Source organism: Myodes glareolus, chromosome 9 (assembly GCF_982192425.1).
Source record: "Myodes glareolus chromosome 9, mMyoGla1.1, whole genome shotgun sequence".
Lineage (NCBI taxonomy): Eukaryota > Metazoa > Chordata > Mammalia > Rodentia > Cricetidae > Myodes > Myodes glareolus.
The window spans coordinates 18,273,247-18,297,696 of record NC_142034.1 but is presented as its reverse complement, the minus strand read 5'-3'; the positions used below and the strand labels follow the sequence as shown (position 1 = coordinate 18,297,696).

General features: G+C 51.5%; 1 protein-coding gene across 33 annotated transcripts in view; it reads left to right on the top strand.

Moving 5' to 3' along the window:
• The window catches only part of Mapt (microtubule associated protein tau), a 99,662-nt gene that overhangs the window by 42,835 nt on the left and 32,377 nt on the right, over positions 1 to 24,450 (top strand). For 7 of the 33 annotated variants that reach the window (XM_085695916.2, XM_085695915.2, XM_085695914.2 and 4 more), the window contains exons 2-3: positions 8,404 to 8,516; positions 18,919 to 18,984. In XM_085695916.2, the coding sequence (XP_085552042.1) occupies positions 8,417 to 8,516; positions 18,919 to 18,984 (166 nt within the window). In that variant the 5' untranslated portion in view covers positions 8,404 to 8,416. Of the gene's footprint in view, positions 1 to 8,403; positions 8,517 to 11,574; positions 11,662 to 14,465; positions 14,553 to 18,918; positions 18,985 to 22,200; positions 22,945 to 24,450 lie in introns of all 33 variants that reach the window. The other 26 variants (XM_048445900.3, XM_048445897.3, XM_085695901.2 and 23 more) reach the window with 7 other exon arrangements.

Genomic DNA, 24,450 nt, shown 5'->3' with positions numbered 1-24,450 from the left:
TGGCTTCAGGGGAACCTGGTTCAAAGGGAAGAAAAACATTAGTCCTCTGGAGACTCTCCTGTGAGCCTCCCTAAGCCCCTGCCATGTAGATGAGGCTGCACTTCCAGGTGCCTCCACAGAGACCGATGAGGGCTGAGGAGAAGGTTCAGTGGGGAAATTAGCCCTTGTGCCAGCTTGAGGACCTGAGTTCGAATCCCTGTGTAAAGCCATCACATGAGTGTCTCTAATCCCCGTGACACAGAAAATAGAGACAGGAGACTCTCCATAGGCTGGAGGCCAGCTAGCCTGCCATTTGCAAAGAGAGTGGGAAGGGAGAGTTGAGACAAGGTCTCACTATGTAGACCAGGCTAGCCTTGAACTAACAGATCTGCCCGCCTTTGCCTCCTGAGCGCTTGGGATTACAGGCATGTGCCACCTTTAAGGCTGAACTATTTGGCCATATCAGTAGTGATAAACAAAACACGTAGTTCAAGCAAGCACACGAAATCTCCAGAAACTCTTACTTAAAACCAGAACTGTATAGCCAGGCCTTGAAGTCACACCTCTAATCCTAACTAGGTATTGGGGGAGGGGAGTGGGTAAGCAGGAAGATCATGAGTTCAAAGCTAGCCTGGGCTATATAGCAAGCTATTTCAAAAACACCAGAACTGTTCTCTTGGGCACAATGTGTGACTTCTCTACACTGGTGGACATGCGCCAGCTGACATCAGCCATGGCATCTGTGTGCACACAGCAGTGCCACCGCCTTCTCTGAAGCCACGTCCATTCATCTTTGCACACAAACGCTGACTGTTCTCCCACGATAGAGGCCCAGAGTCACCCCAGCTCCTCACCAGCACGAGCCTCCTCCGTGTGTGCTCAATTTCCCCACATTTAATTTGGCCATTCTGCTTTACACTGGTGGGGGGGGGGGGATCTATTACTGCTCAGTTCTCGAATAGTCTGTGGCAAACTGCAGTGTGCTATGACCCTGAGCTCAGAGGTGGTGATCTGTCTTCTCTCCAGCCTCCCAGAGCGCCGGTGTCCACCTGCCTTGCTAGAGAAGCAAGCAAAGACATCCAGAAGGATGTGTAGCTTCTGAGTTGCCAGGACCTGGCTTCAGGAAGGCGTGTATTTTAGCCTTGGAGGAGCCATCTTACCCTTTAGCTGTAGCCTGTTGCCCTGGCTCTTCTGTGTCCTGAGGGAAGGGCTTTCCTCGAAGCCTGGGCTCCAGTGGAGCCCAGGCTGCCTGCCTGCTGCTTCAATAGCCTTTGCATGGAAAAGTGGAAGAGCTGGCCCACAAGCACTCACAGTTAGAGCACAAATACAAGGAGAAGGTCCTCCGAGGAAACCAGGGATTCCCTCTGGGATGAGCCAATGATAACTCATGTAGCCCAGGCTGCCCTCAAACATGATATGTAGCTGAAGATGGCCTGAATTCCCTCGATCTCCCAAGTACTGGGGTTTTTTGTTTGTTTCTTTCTTTCTTTGGTTGGTTAGTTTGGTTTGGTTTAGTTTAGTTTTTCGAGACAGGGTTTCTGTGTGCAACAGCCCTAGCTGTCCTGGAACTCATTCTGTCGACCAGGCTGGCCTCGAACTCTTCGAGATCCACCTGCTTCTGCCTGTCTGCGGGATTTAAGGCATGCGCCACCACTGCCTTGCCCAAGTTCTGGGTTTTGAACCCTGACTCTCTTTTATACTTTTTTATGTAGCTTCGAGAAATTAATCTTTCTAAACCACCTGTGAAAGCAGGCATAGTAGCCACCTGTTATAATAATTAAATAAACCAATACCAGGAACTGTTTGAAACTTGATTCCTGACCTTGGGAGAATTCTGCTTCCTCCTACAGACCCTGGCAGATTCAAGGGGAACAGAGCAGGGAAGGGGAGCAGAGGGGAGATGGGGCGCACAAGCTAAAAATAGACTCTCTTTAAGTATTTTCTCACTTTATGTAATTGAGTGTTTTACCTGCATGCACATATTGTACCACATGCATGCCTGGTGCCCACAGAGGTTAGAAAACCGCATTGGAGTTGTGCATGGTTGTGAACACATGGTTCCTGAGTGCTGAGATTATAGGTTAAAAATAACCCTTGAGAGCAAAGCCCATTGGGAGTTAATTTGGGGATGCAATCCCTACTTGCTTTTCAGTATATATGCCTGATATCTGTTTTTTATTTAGTGGGCTTTGGGGCCGGGCCGGGGGGCTTCTTTGTTGAGATGGTCTTACTATGTAGCTCTGGAATTCACTATGTAGACCAGACTGGCCTCGAACTCTCAGAGATCCGCCTGATTCTGCCTCTTGAGTTCTGGGGTTAAAAGCGTGTGCCACCATTCCCAATTAGTATTTTGTTGTTGTTGCTGCTGTTTAAAAAGAACAAAAACAAACCATTTTATGGACATAATTCAAGTGCTGTACATGTCGTGCGTGTTTTCAGGACATTGACAAAGCAGTGCAGCCATCCCTATTATCCCATTCCAGTTTGGGTTTTTAACCAAAGGCGGTGAGGCCCACCCCTCCTTCCTTCAGATCTGAACCTGGCTGAGGGCGGCATTCCGCTGAGTCACAGCGCGGGTGTCCGAGGTGATCCCGGGACTGACGTCTGGCGCCCCCTAGCGAGGCTTGAGCGCAATTCGGGTCCCCACCCGGCGCAGTCCCGAGAAGCTTCTGGGGGTCCCTGTCTCTCGCAGTGCGTACGCCCGCCCGCCGCTCCCCCCAAACTCCCCTCCCACTCCCCTTATACAAAGGAATGATAGCCTGTGGGAAGCGCAGCGATGTAACACAGGCGTTTAAAGGTGGGTTTTAGTGTCACAAGAGCTGAATTCGAACCATGCCTGCTCTAGCTACGAGGGTTACTCAGTTTCCTCAGGTATGAGAAGGTACTAATTCTTTCTCCTGGAGTGGTTGCCCTTCAGAGTTTAGCCTGTAAACTCCTGGGGCAGGAGTTTAGAAGCCATCCTATTTAATTACCCAACTACCAACTGATGTTGAGGCCCCTCCCTTACCCAAGAAGCTCCCCAGAAACTCCGGTGATGGTTATTAAACAATGTTGCCCTGAGCAGGACCCAGACAATGAGAGACACTTGTTGCCTTCTTAGCAAGAAACGCCCCCAGAATGGAGACCTGCAGTCCAGGGAGGTCTCCCTTGGGAAGAAAGTTGGAAGATCTGGGAATTGGGAAAGACCAGGGCTTTCTTTTGGAGCCTGCAGGGACGTTCTCACCAGGGAACCGCTAATTGATATTTGTAGACTTCTGCAAGTCAGCCCCAGATGGGGAATCAGGCCCCAGGCCCATTGGGCACCTTGCCCCCAGGGTAGCAGGGTGGGAACCCAGAGAGCATCAGTCAGGTCCTCGGTAGACTCAAGGGTATTAAACGCCTGTCAAGTCCCTGGGGTCCCTTCCCGGTCTGGGATCCCCATCCTGCCCACCTTAAAGGTTTCCGGTGAGCTCAGCGGCTCTGCGGTGGAAAGCAACCCAGGGAAAATGGCAGGCATGCTGAGGAGAGCAAGCATGGCGCCAGGAGCGCTCCCAAGGGGCCGGTGAGGGGGTCAGCTGCTGGGGGTTTCCTTGTCCACCTCCGCACACTTTAGAGGGTCACCTGAGATGTCAAATGGGCTGTACGGAAGACTTGCAGGCCGCTAGACAGAAGGGCCGATGTCTTTCAGCCTGGGAAGTCCCTGTTCTTTGGAAACAGGAGGGCCGGGGGCTTCCTCTGCGCATTCCCAGGCCTCGGAGGGTCTGGAAAATGCATGTGTTACATGTGATTAAATGTAATGAAAATGGCAACGTCAGCGGGATAGCCTGCAAGGGCACCTAGAAGCCTATGGGGAGCACACAGTGAATAGCTCCTGCTTCGGAGGGTAGCTGGTAAGCACTTCCTGATGCCAGGTCTTGGGGTTCTGAGGCATCAGCCTAGATAGGTGCCCAATGGGGCTCCTCTGCCCCTGTGTCATCAGTGTGGGTCATAGACTGGGGAAAGGGTCACTCCCTCTTGCTCTCCAGGGATCTGTTCTTTCTGGGGTTTTGGTCCAATGAGCCCTCAAGGGTGTTCCAGAACATTCTTTCCTTTCCTCACCATCCCTCTCTCCCTTCCTCTTCTCCTCCCTTTTCTATGCTGCAGATGGAACACAGGGCCTTGCACATGCTAAGCCAGTGTTCTACCATGGAGCTACATGCCCATCTTGGCTTGGCTCCTAGGTCCTGAAATCGCCATCTGACCTAGCCCAGCCCTGGATGGTATAAAGAAGGAGCAGACTCCTAAGGACAGCTGCCCTCCCAGGACTAGGGGGACTTCCCTATTTACACAGTTTTTCCTTTCCCCACAAAGAAAGGAGTGACCCTTGAGATGTGCACAGCTTGTTTATTTTACGTAGTGAATAGTAGCCTGTGTTTTTAAGGATGGCTTAATTTCTGCACAGACCCCTGTAATTCAGTCCACTTCCAGAGGGTGTGTCTGGCCCTCTATAGCCCTGAGCGGATGTTGAGGGTGTGTGCAGGGGCAGAAGGATCATTAGGTCATAGCATGGATGGTGGTGTCTGAGAGGGTTGAGTGGGACAACTGACCAATCAGACACACCCTGGACCCTCATCCCCAGCTGGTAAACTCCGGGACATCACCCAAATGCTTGAGTGATGCTTGGTTCTCCAGCTCCGAAGTTCAAATGCATAGAAACTTCTAGGAATAGCCGAAGACAACCCAACATGGAAAGCAAGCAGAACCCCACACTGAGGATACAGGGAATGTGGCCATGCCACCCTGAATGTGAGTGATCTCATCTGATCCCAGAATCTAAGCAGGGTCGGGCCTGCTTAGTGCTTGGGTGGGAGAATACAGGGAGCAGGGATACTTGCTGGTAACTCATTTATTTTTAAATTATTGTTGTTGTTGTTGTTGTTGTTATTATTTGGAGGGATATTGAAAATACACTGGAGCTGGGTGGTGGTGGCGCGCGCCTTTAATCCCACGTATCTCAGTGAGTTCGAGGCCAACCTGGTCTACAAGGGAGTTCCAGGACAGCCAGGACTGTTACACAGAGAAACCCTGCCCGCCCGCCCCCCCCACCAGAGAGAGAGAGAGAGAGAGAGAGAGAGAGAGAGAGAGAGAGAGAGAGAGAAACTGTGCTGGAGTAGGGGCTGGAGAGATGGCTCAGTGGTTAAGAGCACTGGCTGCTCTTCCGGAGGACCCATCCACATGGCAGCTCACAACTGTCTGTAACTCCAGTTCCAGAGGCTCTGACACTTTCATACATACACACATGCAGACAAAACAGCAGTGCACATAAAATAAAAATTTTAGAAAATATACCGGAGAAGAGACAGGTGATGTAAACTTGAAATCCTAGCGCTCAGGAGGCTGAGGCAGGACGATGGAGAGTTTGAGGCTCTCCTGCGTCTCAAAAGTAAAATGGAGGGCTAAGGAGATGGCTTAGTACACAAAGTGATTGAAGCACAAGCGTCAGGACCTGAGTTCAAATCCCTAGACCCCACATGGAGCTAGACACGCAAGCACATTATCTGTAATCCCAGTGCTCCTACAGCACACTGGAGAAAGAGACAGGGAATGGCTGAAAGAGAGGACCTAGCCTGGTGGACACAGCAGGAAGAAACCAAGAGACCCTCCCTCAAATAATGTGGGGGAAAAAGACGGATGCCCAAGGTTGTCCTCCCATCTCCGCCGTACACTGAAGCACCCAAGCACACGTAAGTGGCATTCACACATGAAAGTGTGCATGTGTACTTATACACACACGCGCACACACACACACACACACACAATGGCTAAAAAGATAATATAATTAAAAATATAATAAGCGGTGAGTGGTGACTCGCACCTTAAATGCCAGCACTTGGGAGGCAGAGGCAGGGGGATCTCTGTGAGTTCACGGCCAGCCTGGTCTCCAGAGCGAGTTCTAGGTCAATCATAGTGAAACTCTGTCTTGAGAAAAGAAAAAAGGTGGACAGGATGAGGAGAAACAGCTAAAATAGACCTCTGGCCTCCATTTGTTCATGCACACATGAGCACATGCACTCTCTCAAGCGTGTTGGTGCACACACACACACACACACCAGTAACTTAGTAAACAAAATGGAATACCTCTGTGTTGAAAAAAAGAATCCCCTAGTCTTCAAAGCGAATTTCAGGACAGCCAGGGCTCCTTTACACAGAGAAGCCCTGTCTCGCAAAACCAAACCAAAAATAAATAAATAAATATTTAAAACTCCATAAAAACAAAGACCCATGAGAAAATTATAATTTTAATGTAAGTCAGAAGGGGCGGGAGAAACATCCGTATTGTGTGAGCGTACTGTGTTCTGGTTGTTTCTGCTTTGTTTTCTTTTTCAACTTGACACAAGCTAGAGTTAATGGGAGGAGGAACCTCAGTTGAGAGACTGGGTCCGTCAGAGTGCCGGTAGGCGAGTCTACGGGGGCATCTTCTTGACTGATGATTGGCATGGCTAGACCCAGCCCACTGTGGGCAGTGCCACCCCTGGGCGATGGTCCTGAGTTGTGAAAGAAAGTAGGCTGAGCAAACCATGCCGATCAAGTCAGTAAATGTAGTTCCTCCGTGGCCTCTGCTTCAGTTCCTGCCTTGAAGTTGCTGTCTTGAGCTCCTGCCCTGGCTTCTCTATGCAGTGTGTGACCAGAGAGTTGAAAGATGAAATAACCCTTTTTCTTTTCCAAGTCACTTGTGGGCGTGGCGTTCTATCACAGCAGTAGAAACCCAATTAAGACAAAGTGAGTGGAATGGCCAAGTAGGACCTTGTAGCCTTGGGGAAGGGATGTCATCTCTCAACAGAACTGCCCTGTTGTCCAGCCCCTTCCCCTGTCCCCATGGTGTCCCTTCACCCTACCCCTCTTTGCCCAGCCAACCAGGCCCCTGCCTCAAGTACACTTGTGGATTCTAATCTTCCTGCCTAACTGCAGTCTAACTTTGGAAGTCAATCTACCGTTTTCTAAGGTGCACTCCTGAGCCTACACCTTCCTTTCCATCTCCTCTACCCACCATCTAGTTCTGGCCTTTACACGTTCCCCTGGGACCATGGCTGTCACCTCCCTGCCAGCAAGCACTCTTACTCTCCCATTAACCCTGCTCATCGCTGCCAAGTTCACCTTAGGACACTTCTTTGGTGCTGTCCCTGGGGCTGAGCAGAGTCTAACCCAGCCACTTCACCCTCCTCCAGACACTGCTATGCCCTGCAATTTAGTCTGTTCATCACTGACTGGGTGGACATGCAGGGGCTGGAGGAGGGTGCTGGCTGCCGTGGCAGAGGCAAATCTTCCCATCTAGATGCAAGGAAGGGTGCTACCTGGGGTCCAAAGGGAAGATGGTTCTCTCTGCAAAAGTGCTCTCTCTTGACTTTGTGCCCTTCTTCCCTGTCTGGGGGCTTGGCATATAGCCCAGTTGATAGACGCTTGCCTAGGATACAGAGCCCTGGACTCCACCCACAGAACTGCATGAAGAAGGCGTGGTGGTAACTAGTTTACGTAAACCACTCGGGAGGTGGAAGTTTAAGGCCATCTTTGGATGCATAGCTAGTTTGAGACCAACCTGGGATACCTGTGACCCTGTCTCAGCAATCCATAAAAGGAGTTCCAGAGTCAGAGACAGGAGCTGAGATTGGGGTAGGAGTGTGGCTTACAGATATATAAAACAACAACAACAAAAAAAAAATACAGGCTTGGGTGCTGGAGAGATGGCTCAGCAGTTAAGAGCACTTGGCTGTGATTCCAGAGGATCCAGGTTCAATTCCCAGCACCCACATGGCAGCTCACAACTGTCAGTAACTCCAAGATTTGAAGCCCTCACTCAGACATACATACAGGCAAAGAACAACAATGCACATAAAATAAAATAAATTAAAAATTTAAATACTTTTAAAAAAAATAAAAGATCCATGCTGAGCACGCACACTATTAACTAACTGATAGCCAGACAGGCCATGGTCCCGAGCAGGCCGTAGTCCCAGCCATCTGCGAGGCTGAGACAAAAGGATCCCTTGAGCCCAGAGGTTGGCAGAGCTGGTTTTACAATCAGTTGGCATTCACAGAACAAAGCCATTCACTCTTTCCTGACAAGAGAGGCCAGGCAATCACCTTCCTCCACAACTGCTGAGCCACTCACTAGTCAACAGCACTTCCCAGTGATGTGGAAAGAGCAGGGGATAACCACAGGTCAGCCGCTTCACCTGGTGGTTTTGGATATGAGATTATGAGATGGCAAATGACTGACAGGGACATTGACCACTCAGTGAGACTGAGCATCAGTCTTCCGGATGGGAAGTGAGGAAACGGAGGTCCTCCTGCTGTGACTTGGGAGGAAGGGTGCCTCTCTCCTTGTCCCCCAACTCTACTGCCCTAAGAAGTCAGGTCCCTGGGCTCAGCATCCCGCCTATAACTCGCTCTTGCCTTATTTTTCTCCAGGCTTTGAACCAGTATGGCTGAACCCCGCCAGGAGTTTGACACAATGGAAGACCATGCTGAGGGCTACACTCTACTCCAAGACCAGGAAGGAGACATGGACAATGGCTTAAAAGGTCAGTGAACAACCAGGCACGACAGGCCAGTCACAGTGGAACACAGTCCGTATCTGCTTCAGCAGGGGCTGGCAGGAGGGGCTCAAGTCCCACTTTTTAAAGGAGCGGTTCATAATTTGTCGTATTCGATCATTAGCTTGAGTGGGCTAAGAAAAGTCAAAACGCGCATTTGAAAATTCACCTCCACAGACAGTGCTCCGAAGACTGGGGGAGAGGTGGTCACTCTCGGCTCTCCAGGAGCATCAGATCCTTCACTACACAAACCTGGATATCTCTCAAGAATAGATTCCTCTGGGGTTCTGAGTATATCCACATTAAGGAACTTCATCAGCAGTGGGGCACAGCACGGTGCCGCTGGTCTGTAATTCCAGTACTCAAAAGGCAGAGGCAGGAGGACTGCTGCAAGTCCAAAGCCAACCTGGTTTATACAGTGAGTTTCGGTTCAGCCAGGACTGCCTTAGAGAGGCGGTTCCATGGATCAGAGCTCTTGCTGCCCTTCCAGAGGACCTAAGTTTGGTTCCCATAGCCATCAGCCCACAAAATCTGTTGTCTCCAGCTTTGGGGAACTAACACCTGTACTTATGTGGCATTTTCAGATTTACACACATGTACATAAATTTAAAAAATAGAAGTTAATTTTTAAAGCACTTCTCAAGTTTAGTTTAATTAATTAAAACTGCAGTCTGTAATGTAGTCCTCTGGCCACACTGCCTTGACCCCGACCTCTCCTCCCAATTGACTGGTTGTCCATTTCACTGTGTGCATGTGTTTGGGAGTTTTGGGGGTGCTCTCTCTCTCACACACACACACACACACACACACAGGGGCACGGTTTCTATGATAACACTCTCTACACATCTTCACAAAACAAAATCCAGCAGAATTCTTCTATACTAATATGCCAGAGAAACAGAGAGACAGACAGAGAGAGAGAGACTGAAATTGCTACCTCTTGGAAGGTACTGTGAAACAAAGGGTGTTGTCTTACCCATAACTGTACTCCCCAAAAAAAGCCAAAGAAACCTAAGATTTTCATCAGATTTAGCCTTGCTGGCTGAGGGTTCAGGATGGGCTGTTTGTCGGTGTGGAGTTGCTCTGCCTTGCAGAAAGGATCACAGTCCTAACAACAGTTCAGGAAAGTGACAAAGACTGTTTGGAATAATGGCGAGTGATGACAGGCTGAGCACCAGAGCAGAGAGTGTCTAAGTGGGTGCTGAAAGCTGGAACAGGGCTAGATGCAGCCAGAGAGGCTGCGGGTGGGGCAGGTGGTCATGCACATGTGATCACACGCTCATGAATTAGGTGCTGATGGGTTACAGTTTCCAGGCCTTCGTGCAGGGGGCTTCTTCTCCTTTCTCCCTCCCTCTGAGGATAATGTAAATGTTGAGGATGGGGGTACAAAGCAAGTTCGAAGCCAGCGTAGGATACCTGAGACACTGTGGTAAAGACAATATTAAGGGTCCTTCTTTGACTGTGAGGTTGTGAAGTGTCTCGTCATTCACTGTATTTGAACTCCATCTGCCTTCCATCTTTGTGTTCTGATTTGTACATAGAACCAGCTCCCCTCCATCACCCCAAAATCTCACCATTGCCTAAGGGGCAGCATCTGTCCTCCACTGAATGCCCCAGCAGCCCTGCAACCTAGCAAGCACTATCCACACTCGGTGCTCCCCGCCCGCTGGCTCATCATAGCCCTGGTCAGACTTTACATCTTGTAGTTTCCTGGGGGCCTCACACTATCTCACTTAGTCTAGACCTCCTTGACACAAACCTCAGGTTTGCCTCCAGCGGCTTTGTGACCTGAACATGCTCCCCTCTTTGTCCAGTCATCACCACGGACAGAGAGGTGTTTTCTGAGACCGGGTCTCTCTATACAGCCCTAACTGTCCGGGTACTCACTGTGTAGACCAGGTTGGCCTTGAACTCACAGAGATCCACCTGCCTCAGCCTCCTGAGTGTGGGGGTTAAAGTATGTGCACTCCCACACCCAGCCCAAGGTCTGTTTCTTGCTACAGATTGCCTTGGCAAGCAGGGCCCTCAAGCCGACAGCCCTCACCTGTGTGTGTACGGCAGCTAGCTGAGAATGGTTCTCAGTCTGCACACGGTTGAGAAATGAGTGTGTGGCTCCCATCTTCAAGCTGTCCCTTGAGTCGGGAAGATGTAGCCTCCTAGCTAAGCACAGCTCTTGCCCAAATTCTGTTTTCAAGGACAGAAGACTGAATGGGCTCCAGGTGGGCCCCTCTTTGTCAGCCAGTGGGTGCTCAGACTGCACCTGGTGTGGGTGTTAATCTCTTGAGGAGCATGAGGTGATATAGGACTTTTCCTCATGGCCAGAGCCACTTGTCCATCTGATACAATGGGCATCTGGGGATTCCCAGTCAACATCAGCACCAACAAAGAAAGGGAGGGAGGGAGGAAGGGAGGGAGGGAGAGAGGGAGGGAAGAAGGAAGGAAGGAAGGAAGAAAGGAAGGAAGGAAGGAAGGAAGAAAAAAGAGCCGTACACATTCCTGTTGGCACACAGTGTTACTGTGAGTCCTTAACCAAGGTTAAGTAAGACCAATAGAACGACCACCGCCTATGGGTCTCACATGCTGGGCAAAGAGCTTTCTTAATACATGATTTAAGCACAGCCACGGTTACAAAAGCCCAGGAGAGTTAGCAAAGGAAACCCTTTGGCCAATACAGGCATGAAAGTGGGGGACTTTTACTGCACCGAGGTGAGTTCACTGAGCTGAGTGCTGAGGTGCTGTGACCTGAAGGTGGCGAGGCCACAGGAAAGGGCTTTTCTGAGCATGTAGGGACTGGCTTCCTAGATCTACTACCAGGTTGTCCATACAAGGGCCTTTGCCTCAGCTGGACCTGAGCAACTAAAGGCTTTGTCTTCTCCCACCCAGGAACAGACACACATCACCCACACCTTCATCCGGGGACCCCAGGGAGTGGAGTCTGGTTGTGCGGGAGGGGGGAGGCTGGTCCCTTCATGGTTTCATCATGAGGATACAACATCCACACGGAAGGTTCCTCTTGAGGTCTGAGGGCTCACTGTATATGTTCCAGAGTCTCCCCCACAGCCCCCCGCCGATGATGGATCGGAGGAACCAGGGTCCGAGACCTCTGAGGCTAAGAGCACTCCAACCGCTGAAGGTGGGGCCTCCCTACTCCCACCATGGCCTCCAGCCTGTGCTTCCCTTGCTCTGAGCTACCCCATCCGGCTGCACTCGCTGCTTCCTGTGTGCTGGCTGACTGAGCTTGCTAGGCGCTTCGCAGGGCAGTGCTTTGGGAGCTGGGCCCTGCTTCTGCACTTGGCTCAACGGTGTGCCTTGATCATCTTCATCCTGTGCGTGCTCTAGATGTTCCATGCTTGGAGAAGCTGGGCTGCGCAGCTCAGCGGGGCTCACACACTGTTCGGTAGGGTTCCCATCCTGTATCCACTACCCTACAAGACCCTCTCAGCAGCCCCCACTTACTTTTCTTTCAGACATCAACCAGGGCCCAGAATGCTCATTTGGCTGAGGAGGGGTGCGGGTCAGACAGCTTCCTGCTCATGTGTTAGGAATGCTTTCTTGGGCTCTGGACTTTGCACATGGAGTATGTTTTGTCTCTTCTGATCTGTTCACTTCAGATATTTGGTGTCTGGGTTGTCATGAAGCTGTTTGTCTTTTTCCTGAAATGCTCCCTGGTGTCTCTTGCTTCCCATGTGGGTCAGTCAAGACCACCACATTTCGCTGGGCAGTGGTGGCGCACGTCTTTAATCCCAGCACTTGGGAGGCAGAGGCAGGAGGATCTCTGTGAGTTCGAGGCCAGCCTGGACTACAGAGGGAGTGCCAGGACAGCCAGGGCTATACACAGAGAAACAGAGAAACCCTGTCTTGGAAAAAAAAAAAAAGAGGGGGGCGGGGGAGAAAAGACTACTGTATTTGGCTGCAGGAAACAGAAAGCCATACTGACTGAAGAGGTTTATTAATCCCGCATCGCATCATAAGATGTCAGCGCATGCGCACAGCTCCCCAGTGTCATTTGTGTGCTTCTTATCATCTTCTGCCATCCTAAGCGGTCAGACTGTTGCCTCGTAGTCGAAAGATGGCTGCTGCCCTCCCAAACACTGTGTCTACCTTGGGACCAAGAACTCTGGCTGGTGAGATGGCTCAGAGGGTAAAAGTGCTCACCGTGCGAGCCTGGTGACCCAAGGTCAATCCCCGGAAACTGTGTAAAGGAGACAACAGATTCCCCATGTCATCGTGGCATGTGCCCACGTGGACACATTATCCACATGTCCCATAATAATGAATGAGAGCTGGGTGGTGGCACACGCCTTTCATCCCAGCTCTCAGAGGCAGAGTCAGGTGAATTGCTGAGTTTGAGACTAGCCTGGTCTACAGAGCAAGTTCCAGGATAGCCAGAGCTTCGCCGAGAAACCCTGTCTTGAAAAATCAAAATAATAATTACCAATAATAATGAATGGAATTTAAAAAAAAAAGAGCCAGTGAAAACAAAGTAGCCAAAAGGATCCCAAAGCCAGATGTGTGGCCAGAATTAAGAAATTGAGAGTTTTGTATAAGCTCAGAGTAGCAATTTCCCCTTTCATTCATTGGCCAGAACCGGGTCTCCAGCCAGCAATCCTGGGGATGTCGTGCATCTTGCTTTTCAACCTATTGAGTAGAAGAAATCCAAGGAAAAGGACGCTGAGAGGACTTCTAACTAACTGTCCATAACACTGTCCTCCCATCTCTCGAACCTTCCAAGGAGGCTGGAAGGTCCACTCGGAAATCTTCCTGCAGCCCTCCGCATTGTTTGGGAGTTCTATTAGAGAATGAGAATTTGGCCTCCGCATTTGCCTTTGGATAAACCCAGAACACGACTGCCAAGCTCCTGCCAAGTCCTTGGCACGCTGGCTCATCCCTGGGGGCTGCAGGCGGCATGGCCTGGTGAGAACATCCTTTGCCCTCCCGAAAACCAGTGATGCAAGACATTTCCTGCTCTTCCGGTTAGGACGGTTCTGCAAGCTGTCTGCCACGCTGAGAAAGCCCTGAAACTCGATGCGAACCTGGTGCCGGCTTCCCAGACACAGCCCTCGGTGCTCTGTGGGCATTATCCTGGGAGAAGCTCCCGCTCGCTCATGCAGTCTGGACCTGAACACGCGTACGCCCCACATGCCTCGCCCTCAGGGAAGAAGGGAGCCTGGGCTGAGCTTTGCTAGCAGTTTTATCTGCACTGGAGAGGATCGTAGTGAAAATGGCTTTGGTGGACTAAGTTGCGTGGAATTCTGGGAACCTCTCAGAGCTGCCCACTCCTCAGGTGTGTGCCTGGCATGCCTGATGGAGAGGCAGAGGGCGCCAGAGAGCTTTTGAGTCAAATTGTTTCCCTTGAAGAGATGCTGCCCCCAGCTCCTAGCCTGTGATCCCTATCTCTTGCCTCCGCAAGGCAGCTGGACTCCACACAGGACCTGGCCCAGTTATTGCCGCACAGGGAACTCTGTACCTTTTCACTGGAGGTTGGCCCGGCAGGGAGTTAGAACTGGTAGAACAACAAGGTCACCAAGAGGTGGCGCTGCAGTTCTGTAAACGCAGAAACAAAGGCTCAGAGGTGACAGAGTGCTTGCCCCAAACCTCACAGGACAATCACAGCCTCATCTCCTCTGCTTTCTCACACTGCCTGGGTGCCCGCTGCGGACACCCTGCCTTGCTATAAGGATCACACAGTTGCCCTCAGGATTTCACCAGCTCTCTTTAGAACCCCCGGGGAATCAGAATACCTCCGTCTGCTGTAGTACTTACATGGCCCCTCCGGGCTTTCTAGGCAGGTGGCTTGGTGCCTCACTTCTTCCTGGGGAAATGGGAGGAGGGCTGCGGCCCTGCTTTGAGCTGGCTTTTCTTGCATGTGGCTGGCAGGCCCTGTCCCTGCACTGCCCCTGTATACTAAACAGAAGGGTGACTATCGGTGGTTTCCAGGCGTAACTGCGCCCCTAGTGGAAGAGAGAGCTTCCGACAAGCAGGCCGCTGCCCAGCCCCACGCGGAGATCCCAGAAGGAACCACAGGTGAGGGCGGCTCTTAGAGCCCCAGGGTTGCCAGGGCCCAGCTGCCCACCTTGAGTGGATCATCCTCACAGGCAGATGTGTAAGTGACTCTGGCTTCTGGGGATCGTGGCTAGTTACAGTGGCTGCTTTGGAGTCTAGACAAGGGCGCAGGGTCCCCTGTTTCCTGCTGGATCCTGCCTCAGTCAACACGTCAATTCGAGATGTCCTCAACAAGATTCTCTGTAGAGGATAGACCTCTGCCTTCCTCACGCTTTCTCCAGCCCTGGCTGTAGCAAGTGGCGGGTCGCACTTAGGGGACAGTTTATTCCTTGGGCACCAAGCATACTGTAGTGACCACATAACTGGGTCTTTTGGAAGGTCCGATGGGCTGGCCCTGGAGTTCAGAAGTGTGACTACACGTCCATTTCTAGGACTGTGCTGCTGCCCTCCAACCCTGTCTTTGTATCCTGCCCCACCCGTGTGGATGATGGGGAATCGATCAGACAGCAAACACACCAGCAAAAAGTGTGCTGGGCTTGGCGCTGCTCAGTCATTCATAAGTCAGCCTGTGCAGGGCCCTGGACAAGAGTCCTCGCAGCCCAGGGCCCCGGGTATCCTTCCCACATTTCCTCTTCCACGGTCTCATGAAGCTCTGGTAGTTAGTATGGTGAACCCGAGGCGTCCGGTTACCTACCGAGAACTGGCTAATCTCTGTGCATGGGACATGTGGCAGTGGAGATGGGAAATGTCCCTTCCTGAGGACGGCTCTCTGCAACAACCACGCTAGTTAGTTATTCTTTTCCTTGTGGTGACCAAGGTGACACATGTCTGACAGAAGTAGCTTAAGGTCCGTCCGGGCTCATGGTTTGAGGGGATGGGGTCCACGTGACAGGGAAGGCCTGGTGGCAGCGGTGGCGATGACTGGTATGGTGGCAGCGGTGGCCATGACTGGTCACGTTGCTTCTGCAATCAGGAAGCAGAGAGAGATGGATGCTGGTGCTCATGCTTCCTCCTTTTCCCTCAGGACGTCAGCCCACGGGATGGCGCTGCCCGTATGCAGGGTAGGTCTTCCCTCTGCAGTTAATCTTCCTGTGAATACCCCTCAAAGACACACCCAAAGGTGCAGCTCCTCCCAGAGGTGTCCACACCCAGAGGTGATCCCAACTCCTTCAAGTTGACCTTGCGGTTCCTGAGAGTGCTCGTTACAGAGCCAGCAGTGCCATCCCGGTCTCTCAAGATGTGTTTCCATCCTGCAAAGTGATGGACTGGCAGTAAGGGCTTCCGAGGCAGGTAGACCAGATGTTCTGAAAGCCCGGCCAGGCCTCAGCTTTGAGCACCTTATAGGGTGAGGTCGTGGGTGCCTTGATTTTTGTCTCTAGCTATCCCTTCAAAGTTTTGTCATGAAGAAGTTTGTCTTCTGTCTGGGATGACAACTCTCCCCTTTCTCATCTCTCCTGGGCAATCAGAAATGCTTTATAGTCTTCACGCTCACAAAACAGCCTGCAAAAGACTGGGATATAGCCTGGTAGAGTGCCTGACTTAGCATATGTGAGACCCAAGGTCTTGAACCCTACCATGTTATAAATTGAATATGATGGGGGGCAAAAAAAAACCCCCACAGCTTGTAACTGGTCATCAGAAGGGCCAGTCTGATGGGATGGTCGGTCCACAGCCGTGTTCTAAACCAGCCTCTACTCTAGGCCAGTGGGGGCAGGTGTGTAGGAGGAGGCAGCGGCTGCTTTCCACTCCCTGCAGGGGCTGATAGGCTGTCATTCCTCTCATGGAGACTGTGTTAGCTAGCTTCTCAAACGTATCCAGATGCCTGACAGAAACATCTCTGGGAGGAAAGCCTTATTTTAGTTCCTGGGCTCAGAGGGTTCCTAGTTGTTTGAGTCCACAGCCTTGGGCAGGGCATTGTGGTAGCCATATGTAGTGGAGGAAGTGCTCCACTTCTCGGCGGATAGGGAGCAGAGGAGTGTAGCACTGGCATGCTTTCTCCTTCATTCGCTTTTGTGGTTACTGCCCCCACCCCAGTCCATGGGACGGTGCCACCCACATTCACAATAGGTTGTCACTTCAGTGAGTCCTACCGATAAACACCTTCAGACACAGCCACCTGTGCACCCCAGTTGTCCCTGAGGTGGTTCCAAATGTAGGCTAGGTGACTGTGAAGATTGCCCACCACAGAGCCCTTTCTTGAATCCTTCCAGAATCTTCCCTCTCAATTCCCATGTCCTGCTTCTTTAAAGATAGATGCTTCTGCCTCAGGTTCTAGAGGATGTGTCATCCCTCCTCTCAGGGATCTAGCTGCACACAGCGTCACCTCTGTGCAGGATGACTCACTGCCGCTAGTGACCCATTGGGCATGATCTAAGACGCTCCAATGCAATCTCTGACACGGGAGAAAAACAGTCATCCATCTTGGCTGCAAAGCAGGCTATCGCAATGGCCCTTTGTTCAGCCACCATAGCAGGGCCAACCCTCCCCTGTCTGTTGTGTTCCTGGGCAAGGCCCTGGCTGTAGTCCACCAGATCTCAAGCCAGAGGGAACAGATGCCAAGTATCTGTCTCTAGGTGATGCCGTGAAGACCCCAGAGACAAGCTAGGCATGCCAGCACATGGCTATCATCCTAGCCCTTGAGAACTAAAGTGGGAGGCTCAAGAGTTCAAGGCCTGCCTGGGGTACATAGTGAATGCAAGGCCAGTATGGGCTACATGCCAAGACCCTATGGAGCGCTGCAGACCCAGGCCATTCACCTCTTGGTGGGTTTAGAGTTAAGCAGGTCTGCAGCTGTTGGTGGAGCTGGTGCCTCCCCTTGTACTCACTTGAACACCTGGTTGATACTTCTTAGTGCTCAGTAAAGCTGCCCAACCATGCTGTGTGACTTCCACTGTGGGAGGCCTGTCTCCCTGGAAAGCAGGGAGCCTGGACCTCCCTGAAAATGCTCCTCCACCCCACTCCCAGGAGCATTCAAAGCATTAGTGATACACCCGTTTGGGTTTCACACCCAGGGCAGGACATGGAAGATGAATAGACTCTCCTGGTGCTGGGACACTGACGGAGTCCTGGAATGCCTCCTTATGTCTGCTAAGGACTCTATGACTGCCTAGCAGGATTTGCCGTCACTCTGAGCCTGTCTTCCATTTCTGTAATCTTGCTCAGACCAAATCCACACTAGGACTTTGCCTTCCCAGACAGTTGAAGCAATGTGACCATTGTTGTGTTATCTGACACGGAACTGTCATCAAAAGACCTTCTGGGTAGCACAAAGGACCTAGACACGTCTGAGCTGATAATTGGTGGGTGGAGAGCTTCCAAGTTCCCTGCCACCTCCCTGTGACCCCACCCTCACTCAGCCATCTGGCTAGGTGTTTACCGGACACCACGTGACTATGCAGTGACTCGGGTTCTTTCCTTGTGCTGTCCGTGGCCAAGTGAAGTAAAAACTGGCTTGCAGTTTTAGGTGCAAAAACTGAACACCTTATTCCAGAGACAAGGCTGGCGGCCAACCTTGCATGGTGTGAGCACTTCTGGAAGGTGGCAGCCTGCTGTGTGTGTGCCTCAAGGCCTTGAGGTCGGCGTGGACTGGCTCACCTCTAGACTTGAGTGTGTGCCATCCCGTAGCCACGTCCTGATTTCTCCCGTGTTCGCTAGATAAGAGCTTGAGTACTTTTCGTGTGCCCTGGGATTTTCTCAGCCTTCTTTGTTCGGGGTGACAGTCGTCCCCGTAAATGGTTAAAAAAAAAATGCAGAGACCCAGAAAAGCTGCCCACTGGCCCTGTTGGCCTTGCTCCAGGTAGTGCTGGCTTCAGGTGTGATGTGTGTGTGGTTTAGAGGGAAGAAATTTAGCAGCCTGGGGCACCTCCTGTGTGTCAGCCTTTGTTACCCTTCGCTATCCTCCTACAAGACAAACCCCAATCATCTTGAGGTTCCCAATGAGGAAACAGGCTCAGAGAGGCCAGGCAAGTGGCTGATTCTGGGTCCACACCACAGCTGCAAACACAATGTCCCACTGAGTCCCTATCCCCCCCCACCAAGCGCTGACCAGGACCTACAGTGCTGCTGTAGATCCTCTCTGATCTCCTGAGTTCTGACAGCTTTGTGGAGCCAGGCAAAAGAGCAGGACCTGGGACCCCTGCGGAGAAGCTCTTTCCTCCTAGGTCGCAGTCACCTGGAAGGCATGTGGGTGCTGTGGGTTCTGTGTGAGCACCTCTCGTCACTACTGTCCCTAGCCATGGCCTTTGCGGAGGAGCGGAGCACAGCAGCTAGCCCTGCAGGGCACACCCCTCCTGCATGGTTCGTGTGCGAAAACACAAGGTACAGAGAGTACAGGTTGAAGCAAGTAGTAACTGTCTGCTTCTGTCCTCCCTTTGCTGCCTCGGACCAGCTGAAGAAGCAGGCATTGGAGACACCCCGAACCTGGAGGACCAAGCCGCTGGGCATGTGACTCAAGGTCAGTGGTCAAACCACCCCTAGGACTCAAAGCTCGGGAGGAGGGAAATGGGAGCACTCAGAGGACTCTACCTTGAAAAGATATCTTAGCCCTGAGTCCTAATTTACAAGTCAGGGGACCCAGGGGAGTCGTCTTTATTTATTACACAGGGATTTTTCTAATACCGTTCTGATTCATTCCTGAGGGGTGTGTCGGGCTGGGGTCCTGCAGGAAACAGCCCTTGCTTGGGCATAAGCACAGTTGGTGATGCTCCCACAGCGCCCTCTGACCTGTCAGTCACATCACCGTAGACCATTTAAGCTTCCTTCTCCTCCCCCCCCCCCCCCCCGAGACAGGATGTCTCTGTAGCCTTGGCTGTCCTAGAACTCGCTTTGTAGACCAGGCTGGCCTCGAACTCACAGAGATCCGCCTGCCTCTGCCTCCCGAGTGCTGGGATGGAAGTAAGTGGGTGCCACCACCCGACTTCTCTGTGGCCTTCATGCCTTATTATAATGTTCTTCTCAGGGATCAAATTGCTGCTTTCCAGACAAGTAGCTTTCTGCAGCTGTTTATCAAAAATACATTTTTTAAAAGGAATTTTTAAAACCTTAGAGAGTCTTGATTTTAGGAAATGGAGACCTCCAGTATAGATACAGCATGAGCCGGCTTTGTTTCCTTTCATTTTTCTGGATAAACAAACTTGAGTGTCCTGTATAACAGGGAGACTTACAGAGGACCTGGGAAGCCGTGTCCTTCGCTCTATAAAGCAATAGAGGATTTGTCTCCTGTTAGCGGTACTGCCTGCCTATGAAGAACTGTGCCTCACCGGCCTCTAGCCTAGTTCATCCCCCCTTTCGATGACTTGGACGCTAGGCTCCTGAGGAGTTAGGGAGGGGACACTTTGTCAGGATCCTGTTTCCCTTGTGCCCCTCCACCACTTCCAGAGTTTTAAATGGTTCAGGTTTGTTTGTTTTTATTTGTTTGTTTGTTTGTTTGTTTGAGATAAAGTCCTCTGTAGCTCCTGTAGCTCAGTAGCTCAAGCTGGCCTCCAGTAGCTTCCAAGGATGACCTTGAACTTTTGATCTTCCTGCTTCTACTTTACTGAGGTTGCAGAGCTGCATCCTGGCCCCTGTTTCGTGTTTGCTGAATAGTTTACAGTATCCTGGAATGTATATGTAAATGGTTGACTCTCCCAGCCAAGATCCTTCTGCTAGGTGTTTTAATGGGTCCCTCATCAGCTCACACACACAGCAAAGTCTGCTTACTGTGAGCGTGTTTACTGTGTATGTTTGCGGCCCCTCGACTTGAATGGAGTCTTTGAAGGTCTTGGAGTGTATCAGACTCCAGGACGTCCCAGCCAAAAATAATTTCTAGGGAGCATTTTCTTGAAGGTAGTGGAGGCCCAAGTCTGTTAGGTGGCATCATGGCTTGTAACTGTCTTGGCCTCTGGTTCATGAGCTGGCTGGTACTGGGTAGCCAGACCACACCGGTTTCCCACTTCTGCCTTTATTGTTGTCCTTACTTGAGACAGACCAACGGCCTCGGTAAGGAACCTGATAAGGAATAGAATGGGTGCTTTTTGTGACAGTAGCTATTCTATGCAGAATGTATTTATTGATTAGCTGTCATATGACAGCCTTGACACTGGGACCATAAATGAATGTAACTGTGAACTCAATCTGGCATAATAAGGAAGGAGAGGGCCAGGCCGGAGTTGGGTCCTTTGATAGTGAGCCAGCTGCAATGAATCCCACTGGGTTAGAGACAGAGGTTTAGTGTACATGTTACTTGTGTGTGCCCAGAGTTACACATGCATGTGGTCACACATGTTCTCCTCTTCCCCAGATTTCTTTTCTATATCCCCAAAGCCTTTGCGATTATAAGCTTTGTTAGAGGAGAATTGGGGAGTTGTTTGTGACCTTTTGTTGGGATCAGGTAGGCTGTTCAGAAAATTCAGAATTAGGGAAGTGTGGCGGCACAGACCTGTAATCTCAACACTTGGAAAGTGGAGATAGGAGACTCAGGGGTTCGAGGTCATCCTCGGCCATGTAGTGAGTTTGACACCAGCCCCAGGTACAGGAGACCCTGTCCCAAACAAACAATCAACAGATCCAGAGGTGCTTAGTGAAGAGCTCAGTAAGTCTCAAATGGACGCCCCATCCTTAATGCACAACCAGGTACTCTAAAGAGGGTTTTACAGGGATATCACATGACTGATCCAAGTAACAACCATGTGCTCAGACCAGGCTGAGCAGTTAGAGCTGGGGTCCCATGGCTCCTGCCTTAGCTGAGGCAGAAGGCAGGCCATGAAGGGTGACCGCAGAGCCATCCGTGTGCTGCCGTTCCACGGCGAGGAATCGTACGGCAGGTCAGTCAGCAAAGCTCCATGCCGACAGTCATGGCTTGTGAATCTTCTGAATCAGAGCAGGGCTGGAGGTCAGGTGATTTATGATGCCCGTTCATTTCACCTGCCCAAAGGGAGGAGAGAGAGACAGAGAGACAGAGACAGAGAGAACAGGGACCACTGTCATAACACAGCGAAGGCCACCTGGAGCCCAGCATCTCCAGGAACTTGAGTTCTGTGAACGGTAGATAAGCATGCATCTGAGCCCATAACCACATGCTGGGCAGCCACAGAGATGCCAGCAGGCTCTTGCCCAGATAAATACCAGAGGGCCTCAGAGGTTACCAAGTCTCCCTTTTACAGACAAGAACACTGATCCCCAGAGAGGGTCATGCAACAAGCTAGTGGCAGACAGACCAAGAGAGCCTTTATTCCAAGCAATGAACTAGGCCTGAGATGAGCTCCTGTCTCTGTTGGGAGAGTCCTGGTACCTTTGAGGGGGTCTTTTATTATGGCGAGTATTACAGTCCCCTTTAACAATGTCTGTACCCTTGTTAACCGTTTGCCACCATTGCCTCTTCAAGCCCTGAGGAGGTGAGAGTTTCTAGGCAGCAGAGAGAGATGTCTGAGAGGCTCCTGAGCAGGAACCTTAGTGTTCAAGTCCGGACTGGACTGAGCACCAAAGTTTCTGGGATCTCACTGGCACCTCTAAATGAAAAACAGTCGGATCCTCCGGGCTTGGCGATCACTCACCGTCCCCAGAAGCACCCCACCTGCCCAGCCCCTCCTCCACCAGCTGATCCTCAGGGGCCCATCCAGGAGTGGAGCCCAGAGCCTGTCAAGGTGGGCCTGCCTGTTCTAAAGCGTCCCTTCTGCTGGATATCTCCACACAGAGCCAGAGAAGGTCCAGAATTTCCCAGAAAGTTTGCTTGGCGAGCCAGGGCACCATGAAGGCCGGGCTCCAGACTCAGGGATCTCTGATTGGATCTGCCAACCGGTGCCTAGCGTGTCTGGGGCTCCCCTCCTGCCACAAGGCCTCAGAGAGGCTACATGCCAACCTTCGGGGACAAGGCCTGAGGATGTAGAAAGAAGCCACCGGCCCTCTGAGCTGCTGCAGCAAGAGCCACCTCTGAAGGAGGGATGGGGCAAGGACAGGCTGGGAAGTGAGGAGGAGGTGGATGAAGATCTTGACATGGATGAATCATCCCAGGAATCCCCTCCCTCCCAGGCGCCCCTGGACCCAGGCAGGGCAGCCCCTCAGGCTGTCTCCAGGGAAACCACCAACTGCATGCCTGGGTCCCCAGGTGAGGGTGCCGTCCCATTTCCTGTTGACTTCCTCTCCAAAGTCTCCACAGAGACCCAGGCCTTGCAGCCCGAAGGGCCTGGCACAGGGCCCATGGAGGAAGGGCACGAGGCTGCCCCAGAGTTCACATTCCACGTGGAGATCAAAGCCAGCATGCCGAAGGAGCAGGATTTGGAAGGGGAGACATTGGTGGGGGCCCCTGGAGAGGAGCAACAGGCCCAGGGCCCCTCTGTGGGAAAGGGCACCCAAGAGGCTAGCCTTCTGGAGCCGTCTGAGAAGCAGCCCGCAGCTAGACTGCCGGGAAGGCCAGTCAGTCGGGTCCCTCAACTTAAAGGTCTGTGGTTCAAGCCCCCTCACTCCTCCCCTGGTACCCTTCAGGCTGTGGACACTGCCACTAAGCTTCTTGCCTACCTTGACTCCCGCGCCCTGATGTTCCAGGATAGCCACTAAACCTACCGCCTGGGCCGCCGCCCCCTCCCCAACCCCTGCCCGGCAGCCTCTGGTAGCACGTGTTCCTTTCACGCTTGCCCTCATTCTGCATGTCACGGACACCTGACCCCGTGCTTTCTGCCCTGTTTGGTTCTCTGTCCACTTGGCGTATCCACCATGGTCCACCAGCCCATGTAGGTTGGGAGGCACGCTACATAGAGTGGATAGCAGTGTGCTTCATTTTGGAAGGCTTATGATGTATTTTCATATTCACAATCTAGAACCTTCCCAGAGTTGGCATAATTAATTAGTCCTACTTTTCAGATGAGAGAACTGAGCCTCAGAGCAGGAAATTGATCTTGTGATAAATACCCAGAGTAAGTAATGGTTGAAGTCAAGTTCAGGTCTGCTCTGAAAGGCACCCTCTTGCCATGGTCCCCCCGCACTGCCTTCCAGAAGGTACTGGAGTGTATCCTCCTGGTGCAGAGCCAATGAGTCCACTTGCCTGTCTTCTGATGCTCTCATCAACAGACAGCATGTCACATTGCACAGGTGACAGCCACCCCTGTGGAGGTGGCTAACAGCCCCCAAAACCTCTCCCCCATCCTGCTTGCCTCAGGAATGATGGATAAAATATCTTCCAGGTCTAAAGTGACCCTCCTGTCAGTCAGGGACAGGCTGGGTCCCTGTGTACAGCCCCATGGAGCCCTGTGGAGGCTACAGGGTGGGAGCAAACTCCAGGCAGCGATGTTCATGGCTTTAAGACTTAGAATACTTGGCATCTGGGCCTTCAAGATGGCTCAGTGGGAAAGATACTTGCCACCAAACCCGATGACAGAAGTTCCAGCCCCAAGACCCACATGATGCAAGGACATGCTGCCCCTTGAGTTCAGAGGTCAGAGGACAACTGTGGGGGTCAGTTCTCTGGTTGTCCTTTGACCTCCATATACCTATAGTGGCATGTATGTGGTACAAACACACACACATTCATGTATGCTCTTGTATAATAAATAAACAAATATGTCCGGGTAGACTACTTAACATTTTAGAATTATTTTCAGTGCCCAAAACTTGATGCTTCTTAAACAGAGTGAAAAGCATCTGCTAACTACTGACTAAATTCCACTTATAGAGAACACTCCAATATCATAAATAGAAGAGCCTATCAGGATGGTGGCACAAGCCTGCCATTCCAGCCCATTCCAGCTAAGACCAAAGGACCACTGCATGTTTGAGGCCAACCTGGACTACATAGTGAGTTCAAAGCTAGCCTGGGCTAAATAGCAAGATCGTGTTTTTTAACAAAGTTCAGCAGCTTCCACGGTTGTGGGACTCATCGGAGCTCTTGCTATGCACAGGGACTCTCTAAGGATTTCCCAGATATATTTGATACCCCTGCTAACATCTCCCG